The 17,219-nt window shown below is 56.9% G+C and overlaps 1 protein-coding gene across 1 annotated transcript; it reads right to left on the bottom strand.

Moving 5' to 3' along the window:
• Window positions 1-258: 258 nt before the first annotated feature.
• Window positions 259-15,675, bottom strand: Colgalt1 (collagen beta(1-O)galactosyltransferase 1). The gene is made up of 12 exons (XM_076553153.1): window positions 15,408-15,675; window positions 14,461-14,571; window positions 13,696-13,813; window positions 6,554-6,688; window positions 6,018-6,222; window positions 4,844-4,963; window positions 3,936-4,012; window positions 3,750-3,856; window positions 3,093-3,225; window positions 2,273-2,400; window positions 1,821-2,027; window positions 259-1,638 (listed from the first exon to the last, which is right to left on the bottom strand). Exons 1-12 carry the CDS (start codon window positions 15,653-15,655, stop codon window positions 1,371-1,373), a joined length of 1,857 nt encoding a protein of 618 aa, XP_076409268.1. The 5' UTR covers window positions 15,656-15,675; the 3' UTR covers window positions 259-1,370.
• Window positions 15,676-17,219: the final 1,544 nt, after the last annotated feature.

Consider the following 17,219-nt stretch of genomic DNA (forward strand, 5'->3'; position numbering starts at 1 on the left):
TTCCATGAACTCTGATAATCCAAACAATATGGCGTCTGTCTCCTTGGGAACAGACTGTGATGGCCCCCACAGCATCTTGGACAATCCACCAGACACTCCCGGGGGTGCTTTATGGGGTGGGGGGACATGGGATTCCCAATACATCCAGACCCATACCGTAAGTGCCCAGTAGTCTGCACAACACACGCCTCCAAGGCGCGCTGTGCCCCCAAATCTTGACTGGTAGGGCCAGGGACTCAGGGCAGCAAGACCACAGGCTTCGGTGAAAACCAACCAGGAGTATTTAATATGAACGTGAGCAAGTTACCAAGATCTGAGCAGGCAAGCGAAACCTGCTGCCCACTGACATTCGATTTGGCTTTGAAGGCACAGCAACCCCCCGGCCCTGTGGGGAAACACTGCCAGGGCCAAGAGGACACCCCAACGCAGCTGGGCCACTTCAAGGCCCCCAATCACGAGAGCAGGCAGGGGGCACCTGAGACACAAGAGCAGGGAAAAGCTATGGAAGCCGGGATGGGCAAGGGAGCCCCAGCTCCCATGACGCCCCCTCCAGGGGGGCTTGTAAGGCCACGAGTACCCTGAAACCCAGCAGTCAGGTGTGCGGACAGCAACCTCCCCCTGGACAAGTGGAAGATGCTGTCCTCCACGGACAGGTTGAAGGGTGGCTATTCCTCAACCCAGCTGGGAGTCCCGAGGCCTGGCACACAGTCGGTGCTCAATAACTGCTTGTTACATAAGAAACTAATTTTGTCCACTCTCCATCCTTGCACTCAGCATGCAGCCTGGCACGTGGGGTGAGCAGTGCTAACTATTGTAAGCCGGTCCTGCCCACTAGGGGGTGAGTACCACTGGGACCTCTACCCCAGCACCTGGTGAGCACACACAGTAGGCGCTCAAGTCAGCGTTGCCCAAGACCTGGCATCAGCAGGTGCTTGGCATGTTGAATTTTTTCTCATATCAGTATTCCCAGAGCTAAGAATGGTGCCAATACACAGTATGCCCTCAATAAAGACTCCAACAGATTTAAAAGTGAGTATGCATCCCTAATCTCTGAGGCAGGTTGATCAATAAGTGCCTGATGATCAACCCATTGCTGATGGGAGGATCATTACTCTTTCACACTCTAGGAAACTGTCCTTCATGGTGGACACAACGGACTCGGCTCGCTCCTGCCCAGTCTCCCGGTGCCCAGCCCCGTTCCCAGGCATACAGTAAGCACTCCATTAATGCTGCCGATGTGCAAGTAGCGGCCGAGCAAGAACACATGGAAACCGCCCGCTACAGAGCCCGCGGCGGTCTGCCTCGGTGGCCCTGGAGTCCGGGCAAGTGCGTGAAGGCCCCGGCGGTCGCTGTGGCCTTTTGCAGCGGCCTCAGAGCTCGTCACGGGCAGCGCTGTCCAGTGGGGACTGCAGCACATCCGAGTTCTTGGCCTCGCGGCTCAGGGCCTGCTGCTCGCGCATCTTCTGGGACTTGGCTCGGTCCCAGTCAGTCTTAACCTGCTCGTTGTTCCATACAACCGAGGTCTCTGTGTCGCTGACATACCCGTCGTCCCCCGTGTAGTGTGTAGGGTAGATGAGGAGAGGCTCCACGGAGAAGGCGCGCAGGTTGCGGGGCGAGAAGTGAGTCTTATACTCTGACCTAGGGGAGACAGGAGACATGGAGGCCAAGGGGCCAGGAACAGACCATCCTTCAAGTCCACGAGGCCTTATCCCACTGCCCCCAGCCCCAGAGCCCAGCAGTCCCCTGCCCTGCCCTTCCAGGACTCAAAGACCACCGTCTGCCACCCAACCCCCTTAAACACTCCCTCACAAACTCCTTACACCGGGTGCTTGTCAAACATGACCGGCAGGAACTCGTCGACAGGCAGCATTTTGGTCAGCGGCTTGGCACCAAGCAGTTTGCGAGCTCCCTGCAGGGAGATCACGTAGGCCAGCGTCCAGTAGGAGTAATCAGCTTCCACCAGGTTCCTCACGCGAGGCACAGCCTTTTCAGGGTGCTCGACCTGCATGCGCTTCCGGCCCACGTAGCTGAGGTGAAGAATCGCAGACTCGTTACATGCCCCCACCCTCCAGAGAATGCTCCCCAGACATCGGGAACAGGACTTGGCACAGGGAAATTGGACAGGACCAAGTCAATCCGACAGAGAGCAGAGCTCGGATATCCTCCAGGCTCTGTCCCAGGCCCAGGCTGTGCCTCTGAGCCCTGGCAATCCCCAGGCCGGTACCACAGGCTGATGCCCCATCTCCACCCACTCCACCAACCCCCCACTCACATGAGGTCCCAGTCCAGCCCCTCGCGCTCCACATCCCGCATGAGGTTCATCAGACGTCTCTTGAAGAAGATCTCAAAACGCAGATCGTCCTCAAACACGAGTGATTTCTGTAGTCCCCGGTCTACCACCTGAAGGAGGGCGGCCCGCCGGGTCACAAAGACCCAGCCCGAGCTGCTGGTTAGGAGGAAATGTGCACCCCGACCTTCCACAACTAGCTGTTTGCCTGTGACATCAAGCCTTCCTCTTGGAAATAACAAGCAGGTCCTCTCACCCTTCCTCCTCGGTCTAGGAGGCTTCACTGTCATCCAGTGGAGCTAACAGATTGCCCATGAGGAACTTCAGGAAAGAAGGGTGGCCCACGCAAGCACCCATTACTTTGGGCATCCAGGCACCCCTTTTCCTGTACCTCATCATCTGGGGTCAATACCCGACCCATCCAGCTTCTAATTTGCAGGTCCCAAGTCTGGTTCTTGCATGACGTCACGGCACATCATTATCTGTTGTTCCCTAACACAAGGCCCAGCGATACTAATGCCAGAGGCCATCATGTCTATAAAAACAGGCAGCGGAGTCAGGCTGGAATGCGAAGAGGTCGCACTGGGGGTCACAGCCCCAGGCCTCACTCGCAGCCCCAGCCTGCCTGCATCTGTGCAATGCACGTGGCTGCCCCACCGTGAAGAGTTCATGGGACAGCCACAGGTCCTGCTGCGGTATGCAGGCGGCAGCATGGGGGCCACAGTCCCTCCCTGGGCCTCTGGGCCTGACCTAAGCTGTGAGGAGACTGAGGGCTGCAGGCCAGGCGCCTCACTGCGATACCCACCTCCTTCCAGATGTTGTAGTGACTGAGGAAGCAGCCCAGCTCTCCCTTGGTGAGTGGTCGCCCGTGGTAAGGGTCCCGATAGCCGGGCAGCATCTGGATGCCCAGGGCCTCCACCTGGCTGGTGTTCATGGCTCTGCGGGTCCAGGGGGAGGAGGACGGCAGGGAAGGCAAGGATGGGGGACAAGCAAGGGGGATGGGGAGGAGGGAGAGGAGGACGGGGATGAGGAGGGGTGAGGTAAGAGGTTCTGCAGAAGCAGCTCTGTCTATTGACCAACCTCTGCCCGCCTGTGAATGCCCCCACCCAGCTGGGTCTGAGTCCACCACCCACCCTACCCCACCCCACTTGGCAGCCTGTCTGAGGATGAGAAGCCTTCCTGCTTTCCTGGCTGCACCAAGGATATGCCAGAGTTGGCTCCATCCCCTCCATATCTCCGTATGTACAAGCACACATGCACACACATACACATACATGTAGGTACACACACACATACGCACACATGCACGCAAAGCACACATGCACACACGCACACACATGCACACATATACACACACATGCACACACATACACACACATGCAGGCACATGCACACATACACGCATATGCACACATGCACGCACACACGCACGCACATGCACGCACATGCGCATGCGACATACTTGCCGTCCACAGCCTCTACCAGCCGGCAGTCGATCTCCTGCTCCTGCAGGGCCCGCAGCATGCGTTCTCGCCTGTCTCGCCTCCGCTTCAGGTTGATCATGAAGACCTGTGGCCAAAGTCTCAGTGAGCCGCAGGTCAGACCGCTGCCTGCCGCTCCGGGGTGGGGGAGGGAAGGCCGGGCCCACCTCGTCAAAGCCCATCTTGTCTGCAGTCTTGCTGGGCGCTGAGATGAATCGTGACAGCTGCACTGGCGGATGTTTCACTGAGGGGAAGGAAGCATGGGTCGCTGGGGTCGCTGGGGTCGCTGGGGTCGCAGGGGTCGCTGGGGTCGCTGGGGTCGCAGGGGTCGCTGGGGTCGCTGGGGTCGCAGGGGTTGCTAGGGTCGCTGGGGTCGCAGGGGTTGCTAGGGTCGCAGGGGTCGCTGGGGTCGCAGAACCCCACGCCCTCCAAGCTCCCAGTACGACTGGACTATGGTCCCTTCTCAGCTGTTGGCACCAGCTCCCAAGTGGCCCATTCCTGCCCCAGGCCCTTCACCCACGCCACACTCCTGCCTAGAGCAAGTGAGACCTCAGCTATGACACCCGGGGGCAACCTCCGGGCCCCTGACTGGTCAGGCTCCTCTTCTGGCCCCCAGTGTCAGCCTTGGATTCAGGGTACTGCCGGGCTCTCTTAACTCCATCTCTAACATCTTGGAAGGAATGTGGGGTCTGTCCACTCACACTGTACTCCCGGTGCCCAGCACAGAGCTTGGTATACAGCAGGTGCTCAATATCTACTGCAGAATTGTGTATGTGTGATGATTTGAGCCATCTAGGCCCTGCGCTCCTCAGTCACACGCTCAGAAGCTTTGCAGAAATGCAGTGAGACTTACACTGGATGCTGTCACCCCAAATGTGTCCCCCTAAATGCTACACGGGTGTACCGACCCTCCTGACAGTCTTTCAGCTGGGGTTTGGAGCTGTAGCCCAGGCTGGCCTGCGATCCATCCCTTGGCCTCAGCCACACCCCATGCACAGGACTGTCACTCAGCAGCACCCATTCCGTTCGTGGGGTGCAGTCAAGACAGCCAAGGCCATGGCCCAAGGAGACTCACCCATGACCTCCAGCTGCACGTGCATGAAGCTCTCCGCCTCGTCCTGCAGGCTGCTGTGCGCACGCAGCGGTATGGGCAGGAAGCCGTACACCTCCTTGTTGCACACGTACATCTGCACCTCTGGAAGCAGGACAAGCGGGAAGGCAGTGAGGGGCACGCCCGTCATCCCGGCGCTCGGGACGGAGGCAGCGTGACGGGGAGCCGCAGACCTGCCTGGGCTGCGGGACCCCTCAACTGAAGCAAAGAGTTACTATTCTTCATTTTAGATTTTGGTCATTCTTCAAAAACGTAAAAGCTGACTTTGATTTGTGAGTGTTCAAAAACAAAGGTGGGATCAGGCTCTCAGCAGTCAGGGTGCCACAGCTGAGGGGGCACCCACAAGAGAGCAGACACTCCCCTCCCTCCCTCTCTGTCTCTCTCTAGGTTTTTCTAGACAGGGTTTCTCTGTGTAGCCCTGGCTGTCCTGGATCTCGCTCTGTACACCAGGCTGGCCTCGAACTCAGAGATCTGCCTGCCTCTGCCTCCTGAGTGCTGGGATTAAAGGTGTGCGCCACCACGTCTAAAGATCTGCACTCCATCCCCAGGACCCACATGAAGAGAACTGACGCCTGCAGGCTGACCTCCGACTTCCACATGTGAGCTTGGGTGTTCACATGCAAGTAAGTGAATGCAGTGCAGACTGAGGAGAGAGGCCCCTGACCCACATACCCACAATGAGCGTGCACATGCACGCACGCACACACATACACACACAGACACACATACACACGCACACACACATACACACACATACACACGCACACACACACACACACACACGCACACACACACACACACACCCCTGGGAGAAGATGAAGACAGGAACCATGCATGTCTATTTTTGTTGTTTGGTACGGGACCTCACTGTGTGTGCCACAAATTTACCATCCTCCTGCCTCAGCCTCCCAGGTCTCAGGACCAGAGGTGTGAACTGGCACACGTGATGGCCAACGAGTCTTGAGGAGCTGGGGGACGAGGCTGGTCCAGGCAGCCATGCGGCAGAGACCCTGGGTCCCAGGGCTGCAGCAGGACCTCCCGGAACACAGCTGTGACCGGGCATCTGCACTCTGCACTTCTGTTCTTGGACCCGGGCAGTCTGAACCCACCCAGCCACGGGGTGCCCGGCCTCACTCACCTGCCTGCTTGCAGGAGAAAGCGAAGACGATGATGTCATCAAAAGCCCAGGTGTAGTCAGGGTGTGGCGGGTAGAAGGCCAGGCTCCTGGACGCCGTCTTCCGCAGGTCGATGAGGAAGGTGGAGTGCACCATGGGCACCGCAAAGCAGCCCCTGCGGTCCCGCTTTCGGATGGGGATGTAGGCAGGGGTGCGTTTGTAGTAGCCCTGCGGTGGGGGTGGGGGGTGGGGGTGGTCAGGGGTGCTGGAGCCCACAGAGCAGTGTACACCCTGATGCCGGCATCCAGCTACAGCAGGCATCCCCAAGAGCCACGTGGCCTCCAGCAGCTCCCTACTGTGATCACCGGGTCATAGTGGACATGGCGGGGTCCACCCCCCCCCCCCTCCCCAGTTGCCCGATCTGCTGGAACACCTGGATCGAGCCACCCCTGAAGGTCCCTCCTGGAACGGCCACTCCCTAGCGGTCACCTTGTGAACCTGGGCCAGCCTCTCTCTGCTCCTGCTCCAACCTCAGTGATGAAGGGTTGGGGACACCCACCTGGGACGTCATCCCACACCAGAAGTTGGAGTAGGCTGCGCGGGAGTCCAGCATCGGGGCCACCACCGTCTTGTTCTCAGCGATGAGAAGACTCAGAGTGTCAGGGTTGGTGATCAAATTGTCGCTGTCCACAAACTGCAAGAGGGGTCACCTGCTGTGAGCACGACCAGGCCCAGCGGGAGGTGTGGACGTCCCAGGGGGCCCTCGGCCCTCTCAGCACCTCTGTGGGCTGCAGAGACGGCTCGGCACCGGCCGCGCTTGCAGAGGACCCGGGTTTGGTTCCCAGTACCCACGTGGTGACTCAGGACTATCCAGTTCCAGGGGATCTGACACCCTCTTCTGGCCCTGGGCACCCGGCAGGCATGTGGTACAGACACACATGCAGGCAAATCATTCATGTATACACATTAAAAACGATAATAAAAATAACTGGGTTGTGAGGCTGGGTATGGCTCAGTGTGGCAAAGTGACTGGTGCACAGACGTGAGGTGCCTGGGCTGCCCACCCAGCCCCGTGGAGAAAGCTGTGACTTGTGTGCAGGGATCTCAGCACTGGGGAACGGAACAGGAGCTGGACCGGGGGTTCCAGCTTCAGAGACTCTGTCTTGGAGTAACACACAAAGAAATAATTATTTTTTTTTTATTATTTAAAAATAAAACCCTGGCCATTAGGGCTGGGGGCGTGGCTGGCAGCCAGGCCTGGGCCCACCCACCACAGTGCGCTGTAATGTCAGGGGCGGTTCCACAGTTCATTAGGCATACACCAATATCCCAACCCCCCCTCTCCCCCCCACCCCACCCCCGTTCTAGCCACAGCCTGACCTGACCGGGGACGAACTGGCCTTTTCTATGTCCTGGCCACTGATGCACCTTCTATTCACTCTGTGACTTTTTAGAACACTGTGATCAGCTGCCACCTGCACCTCCCTGGCACTCAGGACCAGGCTCCATGGCTCCCTGCGGTGTCCCCAGATGGGGACGTGGCTGCCCCTGGGGAGCTCTGGTATCAAGCGCCAGTCCTACCTAGTCCCTGCAAACACTGGATATTATGGGAGCCAGGGCAAGCCTGGCGGCACCCCCAAAAGCTAGAGAAAGACAAGTCTAACTCTCCATCCTAGGAAATGAACCCCAAAGAATGGAAGGGTTCAAACATGGCACCCATCACAGGAGCCAAAAACTGAAATACACAAACGCCCCTGAGCAGAGGCATTTGTATGGAGGCTACAATTTGGAATATTACTCGGCCACCAAAAAGACAGACACACAAATTCTCGCTGATATTAGGATGATCTTTTTGTACACTGTGTGAAGATGTGTCTGTTCTTTCTTACCTGCCTAAAACATCTTCTGATTGGTTTAATAAAGAGCTGAACAGCCAATAGCTAGGCAGGAGAGGATAGGCGGGACTTCCAGGCATATAGGAACTCTGGGTAAGAATCTGAGGTGGGAGATTTGCCAGTCAGAAGCAGAGGAAGTCAGATGTACGGTATTGAGGAGAGGTAAGGAGCCATGTGGCAGAACATAGATTAATATAAACGGGCTAATTTACGTTATAATAGCTGGTTGGGAACAAGCCTAAGCTAAAGGCCCAGCTTTCATAATTAATAATAAGTCTCCACGTCATTGGTAGGGAGCTGGCGGTACAAAGAAAGCCCCCCTACATGCTATAAAGTGGTTGAGGCTGAGTTTCCTGACACACAGGCCACACAGCGTGTGGTTCTAGGACAGGAAATGTCAGTCAGGGAGGGAAGCGGATCAGATCGGGCCGGGGAGGGAGGGCAGAGGGCCCTTCCGGGGTGGAAGGTTCTGAAATAAAAGATGACCGCTGTACAAAGTGATGGCTAAATGCCCAAGAACTGCGCACACTGAAAGATTAACTTGGTGTTAGGTAAACTGCAGCTCAGTTAAACCACATAGCTACAAAGTGACCTCATGGCAGGCCGCTGGGCTTCACTGCCCCAACACACACACCACACACCCACACCCACACACACACAGACACACACACCACCCACAGCTTCCATAGGAAGAGGTCCAGCAACAGCTGGCCTTAGCCGGTGCCACGGCACACTTTGGGAGGCCGAGGTGGTCTACAGCCAGCCTTTGAGGCCAGCCTGGTCTACAGAGGGTGTTCCAGGACAGCCAGGGCTACACAGAGAAACCCTGTCTCAGAAACCATAAATAAATAGCAAGCCTGGTGTCATGGCGCATGCCTACATCCCAGTACTCAGAGGCCGGTGGGTCTCTGACTTTGAGGCCAGCCTGGTCTACAGAGGGTGTTCCAGGCCAGTCAGGGCTACATAATGAAAAGTTACATTTAAAAAAACTAGGGCTAGCTGGGTGGTGGTGGTGCACACCTTTAATCCCAGCCCAAGGGAGGCAGAGCCAGGTGGATCTTTGTGAGTTCGGGCTACAGAGTGAGTTCCAGGAAAAGGCACAAAGCTGCACAGAGAAACCCTGTCTTGAAAACCAAAAAAAAAAAAAAAAAAAAAAATTAGGGCTGGAGAGGTGGCTTTGTGGTGAAAAGAACTGGTTGCTTTTCCAGAAGACCGGGATTCAATTCCCAGCACCCACATGGCATCTCACAACTGTCAGCAGCTCCAGTTCCAGGGGATCCGACATCCTCACACCAATGAACGTAAAATAAAATTAAAAAAAAAAAAAAAGAAAAAAAGAAAAAAAGAAAAAAAAGCCCCAGCTGCAGCCAGAGGTTCCGCAGAGCCCCGTGGCCGGCTTGAACACCGAGTGTGAGCGCCTGGCCGGGCACTGCCTTGTGATGGCTCCCTTTTGTCTGTCTCTTCTCGGAGTTCTTCCTGAAGGATACAGCGCCTTCGCAGAACTTAAGTTATGAGAGGAGTTAGAAAACCAAGAGGTCTCCTGGCTGAGAATCACTCGGGGACATGGTTCCTTCAAACAACTCCAGAGAAGAGGTTTTGGTTCTCGGAAATCGACTCACTGAGGTGTAAGTCACGTAACAATAAAATGGGTTCTGTGGAGCCAGGGGTAGTCAATTCCCCAGACGCTGGTTCTCCCGCTGTTCGGCTAAACCTGAAAATCATCCTGGGGTGACCGGACCCGCAGCCAGAGAAGTGATTTCACAGTCCAGTGCTGTGCTCCAAAGTCCCCTAGTACCCAAAACTGTAACTTTCTATAAAAAGCTTCTTTGAGTAAACTGTCACAGTGACATCCAGCCAGGCTGGCGGAGGACGACTGTCAGAAGGGCCAACCTCAAACCACAGAAGCCAAAAGCAGGGAAGGGGCATGGTGTCTGTTCTGGGAGGCTCCACGAGGTTCCACAAGGTTCCAGGAGCTTCTAGAAGCTCAAACCAGGACAGGCAGCTGAGGTGCCTATTTAACACATCAAAGCTGGACCTGGCCACGAGGTTCTCCCAGCATCCCTCAGTCCCGATCTGTTACAGGGCATGGCAGGCTAACCCATCCTCTACCCTGAACTCTCCAGCCCAGGGGCTGGGCTGCCCCTCCCCCAGGGGCTCTTCCCTATATAATCCAGATTTTGGTGACCTGCCCCTTTTGTACCTTTGGCCTCCCGGCCACAGCACCTGGCTCCCCCAACTCTCCCCCGGCTCAGTCAGGTCATGTCCACTCAGACGTCCCTCTCCGCCTACGCTCTCCCTTTTATCCACAATAACTCTCCTCCACCACTCCTAGGAGCTGTCATGTCCTTCCTTTTTAATGTCTTTCCCCCGATTCATCTGGGGCTGAAACCGGGGAGCAGCATGAATGAGTTCCCTCTACAAGGGCTGGGCCGCTCTGATCAGCCGCTGCTGACTCTCCTAGGCGTGTCCCCGCCATTTGCTTCTGCTGGCTTCTCCCTTCCTCCACCTCCCTACTCAGTAAGCTCCTCCCTCCCGGTGGCGGCCCTCTTGGGGTGATCACCTCTTGGGGTGATCACCGTGTGGGCATTTCCCTGCTGTGTCCTTGGGGACCCCACCGCGTGCGCATTTCTAAGACACTTGCACTTCTCCGGCGCTGTGTCCTCTGCGGCTCTAACCACTTGCCTCTCCCATCCACAAGCCCCCTGCTTCGTCCACTTTCACTCCGAAAGCCACCGCGGCGTGTCAGGAAGCTTCCTCTCGCCTTCCCAGGCCCCCTCATATGGAAAGGACGCCTCTCCTCTGTGACAAATCTCTCGGTCCGCTTGGGGACTCGTCAGCTTCTTCCCGGACTCCTTCACCGTCCCTAGGAGCTGCCTTCGTGCTCTGGGGTGCTCTGGGGCCTCCCCGTTTCCTGGGCCCCTTTCCTCCCCCTCTGAGCTACCTGCTCTGTCTGTTGCCCCGGTGCCCTCTGAGGCCGGAACATTGCGAGTACCTCCCGGTACATTCCTTGCCTCCCCAAGTGCGGCCTGCTGGGTCCTGCAGCCTCTCTATGCCCTCATGGCTTCAGGGGCACTGGATCCTCCCTCGGGTGGAGTTCCCACTTGTCCCCCACGCTACACGGCCCCACCGTTCTGTCCCTTAGCCCCTCCTCCCTTGCTCATTCGACTCAGATCCCCCCCCCCCAGCTGAGGACCGAACCCATGGCCTTGCGCTTGCTAGGCAAGTGCTCTACCACTGAGCTGAATCCCCAGCCCCTCAGAGATTTTCTTAAAGCTTTGCTGTCTTCCGGGGATGCCATAATCCAAATCCCCGCAGACTGTAACAGCTTCTGCCCGCACACAAGCAAGTGATCCCAAAGTCTCCCATCTCTTCAGGTTATATAACTTGCACTCTTAAATCTTTGCCTCTATGATTTCTCTGTGCTCTGCTCTCAAATCTTTTAAGATTATTGTGTAAACACCCTTTATCTCAGGATTGATTCATAAATTCACTGAGTGTGGTTACAGAGTCTGTAACAAAATTTGGCTTAAAACTTATAGCATAAGGCTACAGTTACAGCCTGTGTGATGTGGGAATCTTAATTTGCTACAACACCCTACATACGTGATACTCTCATCTAGAATATACTGTGGATGTAACTTAGATTCAACTCCTGTTTAGGAAAACAGATTTCCAATTAAAGACTGCTGCCTTCACGTCCCTTGCCCCAGAAGGTCCTGCTGAGCCTGGAGAGAGAGTGAAAGTCTGCTCTTCCTGACTTGACCAACATTCCAGCTTTTTTGGGTCCCCAACTACGATGCCAACAGGAAGTAGTCGTAGACATTACTCTGCCCCTTATTACTCATTCATTATCAACGTAGCTGAGGAGCCTATTTAACATTTCATAGTGGACCTGGCCGCCAGGTTCTCCCAGCATCCCTCAGTGCCTACCTGTTGCAGAGGATGGCTGGCATACCCCGTCCTCTACCCAGCTCACTCTGGTCATGTCCACTCTGGACTCTCCCACATGGCCCTGCCTCTACCCATGCTCTCCGTTTATCTACAATAAACTTTCTCCTCCACCACACCTGGGAGCAGCCATGTCCGTTCCTTTCCTTTTTATTTATTTTTTCATTCACCTCTGAAACGTCCAGGTCCATACTGTTTCTCTTCTACCTCCAGCATCTACTTCCACTTCCGTAAAACGGGAGCTGGGTCCACCTTCCTCCTTCTGGTCTCTTTGTCCTCTCCAAGCTGAAGTCACCTGCCTTCCCCACAGGCCTCCTAGATCCGGGCATCCGGTATGAAGCCATCGGCGGCCCTCCATCCAAGCCTGACAATCTGAGTTCATGGGGGACACAACAGACTCCCCAAAGTCGTCCTCCAGCCTCCCGAGGTTATGACAACATGTGACGACCCACAAATAAATAAATAAACAGAGTCAAGAACACAAAACAAAATCATGTCCGCATGGCTGGGCCCTGCCTCTTGTATATCCCGACTGAGTCCCTCCTGGGGTGTGAGCCTGGGATTGGGGGCGTCAAACACTGCCAAGCTCACAGTAGCTCTGACCTCCCTTCTCTGCCGACCCTGTGAAAACAGGGTCCCTGCAGAGGCCTGGGGACAGCGCTGCTCTTGGGTGCAGAATCCAGCTCTGCCCAGCACACGCGAGACCCAAGACCTGGGTTCACCTCAGCCACGGCACAAGGAAAAACGACTCAGGTTAAAGTGGGGGAGCTCAAGCCGGTTACCTCAGCACCTGGACAGCTGAGGCAGGAGGACCACGGGTTCCAGGCTAGTGTAAACGACGCAACAAGGATTTACAGCAAGCAATCAGCCAATCAGCAAACAGAACAGACAAGACAGTGAAACCCAACCGCAGCAACTCTCAGGGCCGCAAGCCAGATCCAGCCACGTGCCTGAGTCCACCGACTGTCAGGACAGAGGCCAGAGACCCATGGACACTCAGCCTGATGCTGGGCGCACACACACACACACACACACACACACACACACACACACACACACACACACACACTTCACTGGGAACCAAAGAGATGGTTCAGCGGTTACGGCACTGGCTGCTCTTACAGAGGACCCAGGTTCAGTTCCCAGCACCCACATGGCATCTCACAACCGTCTGTAACTCCAGTCCTGGGGGATGTGACACCCTCTACTGACCTCTACAGGTACCAGGCACACATGTACTGCACAGACAGACATGTAGGCAAAACACCCATGAGCACAAAATAAAAATAAATTAATCTAGCAGAGCACAGTGGCAGGAGGCAGTGCCCGCACAGGCCAGAAGGGGGCACCAGATTCCTCAGGCCCCGAGGTTAGCGGCTTGTGAGCGCGTCCTGGGCCCTTGGTCCTGGGTCCTCTGCAAGGCGCCCAGTGCTCTCACCCACTGAGGCCTCCAGCCCCAGAAGCTGCCTCCTTACAGGAAGTCAGGGAAGAGGAGTCAGGTCTCAAAAAAGGTCACCCAGGACCGCAGGGTGGAAGAGGGGGGCCACTCCTGCAGTCTGACCTCGCCTGCCCCTTATACACACGGAATCTTATTTTAAAACAAGTTTTTAAAAATACAATGCAGTGTCCAACTCCAAGGGGATACAAAAGCCACCTGTCCTTTTTTGGGGACCTGGTATGGGACCCAGGCCTCAAGTACCCACTGAACTAACACAGCACCCTTCCCTATTTTTTTTTTTTTGAGACAAGGTTTTCTGTGCGGTTACTCATGGTTCCGAAATCTCCCATGGACAGCCCGGCTCTCCCACTCGGAACTCACCATGACGTAATCAGCCCACATGTCCCACTCGGAACTCACCATGATGTAATCAGCCCACATGTCCCGAGCCGACTTCAGGGCCGCTTGGCGCAACTTCATGACGTGCTCGTAGCGGGAGTCAGACCAGTGTTTGGGGCCCTCTTCATCTGGGTAGGCGCTGTGGGAGAGAGCTGGGATGTAGGGATTGGGGGGCGCCCACCACACCTGGGAGGGGACCACAGGAGGCTCCACAGAGGAAGAGGCCTACAGCGGATCTGAAGGCCTCCACGCAGAGCTTGGGGAGACAGGTGCAGGGGCCCAGGTGCAGGGGCCCAGAGCCACAGAGGCTGCTGGCAAGCTGGGGACCAGGAAAGCTCTGCGCGGCGAGGGAGGTCCTGGGGCCTTCGAGGTGCCTCTGGGCACGGAAGGAACAGGAGAGCCCACGAAGATGACCGGATACAAACCCACAGACCGGTGTGGGGGGAGGACATCTGTGATTCCAGCACTCAGGAGACTGAGGCAGGAGGATGGCAAGTCCCAGGCCAGCCTGGGCTACAGTGAGGCAGGCTCAGCACGGAGTTAGAGGAGAGGAGGCTGGGACACCCTGAGGCAGGAACGCAGCAGCAAGTGGCCAGCAGACACAAAGGAATTCCGCCACGGGGGCGTGGCAGGTTTGCGGCCAAGGCTGGACAATGGGGTGAGGGACGGTGGGGACAAAGGTCTGCCGGAGGATCGCAGTCTGCTGGTGACGCCCGGGGTGGGGGCAGGCGTGCGTGCTGGCTCTTGGCTTGGGCTTGGGTACCCCAGTGAGGGCTGGAGGCTCACCTCGGTTCCTCGGCCGGTCGCCACTCCACGGAGTGGTACAGGCCCTTCACGGCCACCAGCCACTCTCGAAGTATGGCCGAGGTGTTGTCCGAGTTATGGTCGGTGGCCACCCTGTGAACACGAGGGGAGCATGGGTCAGAGCGGCTGGGGAAACAAAGGCAAGGCGGAACAACAGGATGGCACTGGGGGCTTCCCATGCTGGCCCGGTCCCCACCGCTACAAAGCCCTGGATAAGCACCCTCTGGCTCAGTGCCTACTGCCCGGCACAGCTCACTCTACAGATGAATGAAGCCTGCTAATCTGGAAAGCCCACTGCTGAGAGGCCCTGTCACAAAGAAAAACTGTGTAAAAGGAAACTGAGTCAGGATGTCAAGTTCCCGGGCCAGGGTCTCTTCATAGCTGCCTCGTCTCTGTGTGTGAAGAGTCCCTTCCTCCATTCTCGGGTCACACAGTTGTCTGACTGGGGCTGGAAACCTGTTAAGTTCATTGACTCTATCTCAGCGTGAAAGGCCGGCCCGAGCCTGGGGCGCCTGATCTGGAAGCTGCTGCTGGCCTTGCACAGTGCGCTGGAAGGGTCTAGAAGCAACAGCCTGGCCCGTTCTGAGGGAGTCTGGGGTCCTGTAGGGTCGCAGCTCGCTGCGAGGGCTGGCAGCAGCTCAGACTCTGTCGCAAGGGGGCAGTAACTCCGGGTCCCAAGCTGCAATGGGGACGGAACCCGGTACTTCGGGTACACAGCCGAGTTCCCTGGGTGCACAACCCAAGTAAGTCCCCAGGTGGAAAACCAAGTCCCTCGGGTGCATAAATAAGAGTCTCGGCAGGGCAGAGCCGAGTCCGCCAAGTGCATAACCGCGTCCCTCGGGTACAAAACCGGGTCCCCCGGGGGCACAGCCTAATCCCCCGAGTGCGCAGCCGAGGCCCCGCGCACGCAGCCCAGGTCCGCCGCTCACCACAACGCCGTGCGCTCCCGTGGGTGGCGCAGCCGCTCCAGGGCGCCCAGCGTGGCCGGCAGCGCGGGCGCCGCGTTCCGCGCCAGCAGCGCGATGAGCACGCGCGGCGCCTGCAGCGGGGACTCGGGGCTCCAGCGCTCCTCGGGGAAGTAGCCGTCCGCGCCGCCCAGCAGCAGCGGCAGCAGCAGCGGCGGCAGCAGCGGCAGCAGCGGCCGCAGCGCGCGGGACCCGCCGGGGAACGCCGCCATCGCGCCACGCGTCGCCTTTAAGCCGCTTTTCTGCCGGCGGACCAGGGCCGCTCCTTAAAGGGGCCTGGGGGAGGGGCTACCCAAGTCCCTCCCTCGACGCGCTCCTTAAAGGGAAGGGGCGCTGCGGCCGTCCTGTGAGTCGTCGGGAGTGGCAGCGACAAGGCCTCTCCTTTAAACGTTAACTCCACTTTCCCGCCGACCGCCCCCCAGCTCCCTCGCATGACGTCACCTTGTAGGCTGGTTCCCGAGCCCCGCCCCCAGCTCACATCTTAAAGGCGCAGAGCCGCCCTGTGACCGCGCCCTGGGAGTGTCGCTTGTCCTGCGCCCTCCACATTGACTGCGCTTCTACACAGAGGCGCCTAGTTAGGACCACGTCAGCCTCAGTTTCCTCGGTTGCTACATGGTTGTTTCCGAATTACATATTAAGGGGCCAGCGAAGGGGCTCAGTGGGTAAAAGCGCTTTCTGCCTCGCGCCCTGAGTTCTGGAGGGAGCCAACCAACCCCGAAACTGTTGCCCTCAGTGCCGCGGCTTGTGTGTTCCCCCGTGTACGAACGTTTTGCCCACGTGTGTGTCTGTACACCATGTGCATGCGTGGAGGTCAGAAGAGGGCGTCAGGTCGGCTAGAATTGGAGTCACAGCTGCTGTGAACCCCATGTGGGGCTGGGAATCGAACTCTGGCCCCTGGAAGAGCAGCAAGTGGTCTTAACTGACGATGTCTCCAGCTCCCTAAATGTATTTTGTCCCTTTTAATTTTATTTATTTGTGTGTCGGGGAGGGGATGTGGAAGTCAGGACGGTGTGTGTGTCTGTCTGTGTGTGTCTGTCCGTGTGTGTGTGTGTCTCTGTGTGTGTGTGTCTGTGTCTGTGTGTGTGTCTCTGTGTGTGTGTGTCTGTGTGTGTGTGTGTCTGTGTGTGTGTCTCTGTGTGTGTGTGTGTCTGTGTGTGTCTGTGTCTGTGTGTGTGTGTCTGTGTCTGTGTGTGTGTCTGTGTGTGTGTGTGTCTGTGTGTGTGTGTGTGTGTGTGTGTATATGTGTATGTATGGGGGGGGTTCTTTTCATTCCTTCCACCAAGTGAGTCCAAGAGACAAACAAAGGGCTTCAGGCTCAGCGCCTTTACCGGCTGAACCATCTCACCAGCCCATTTTTTCTGCTTTTTGAAACAGGCTCACACTTACTATAACGTCACAGTGACCCTTGTGTGGCAGCCTCCTGTGTTTGGGGGTGACAGGCTACTCTGGTCCCTAGCCTCCCCCAGGAGCTGCTGAATTTGAAGGTCCTGGGATCAACCAACTGCCTCCAAGTCCAGCCCTTCCCTCCATGGCATTCTGTGAAATGAGTGACTTCAGAGGCCTCCACGGGAAGTGCGGTTGGAGCCAGAACCCAGAGGCTCCTGTTGGTTGAATAGGTTCTCTGGAGGCACTGCCCATATTTCCACAGAAACCCTTACAGGGTTTTTGTTTGTTTGTTTGTTTTTCAAGACAGAGTTTCTCTGTGTAGCTCTGGCTTTCCTGGAACTCACTTTGTAGACCAGGCTGGCCTCGAACTCAGAGATCCACCTGCCTCTG

Source organism: Peromyscus maniculatus, chromosome 17, assembly GCF_049852395.1.
Source record: "Peromyscus maniculatus bairdii isolate BWxNUB_F1_BW_parent chromosome 17, HU_Pman_BW_mat_3.1, whole genome shotgun sequence".
Taxonomy (NCBI): Eukaryota; Metazoa; Chordata; class Mammalia; order Rodentia; family Cricetidae; genus Peromyscus; species Peromyscus maniculatus.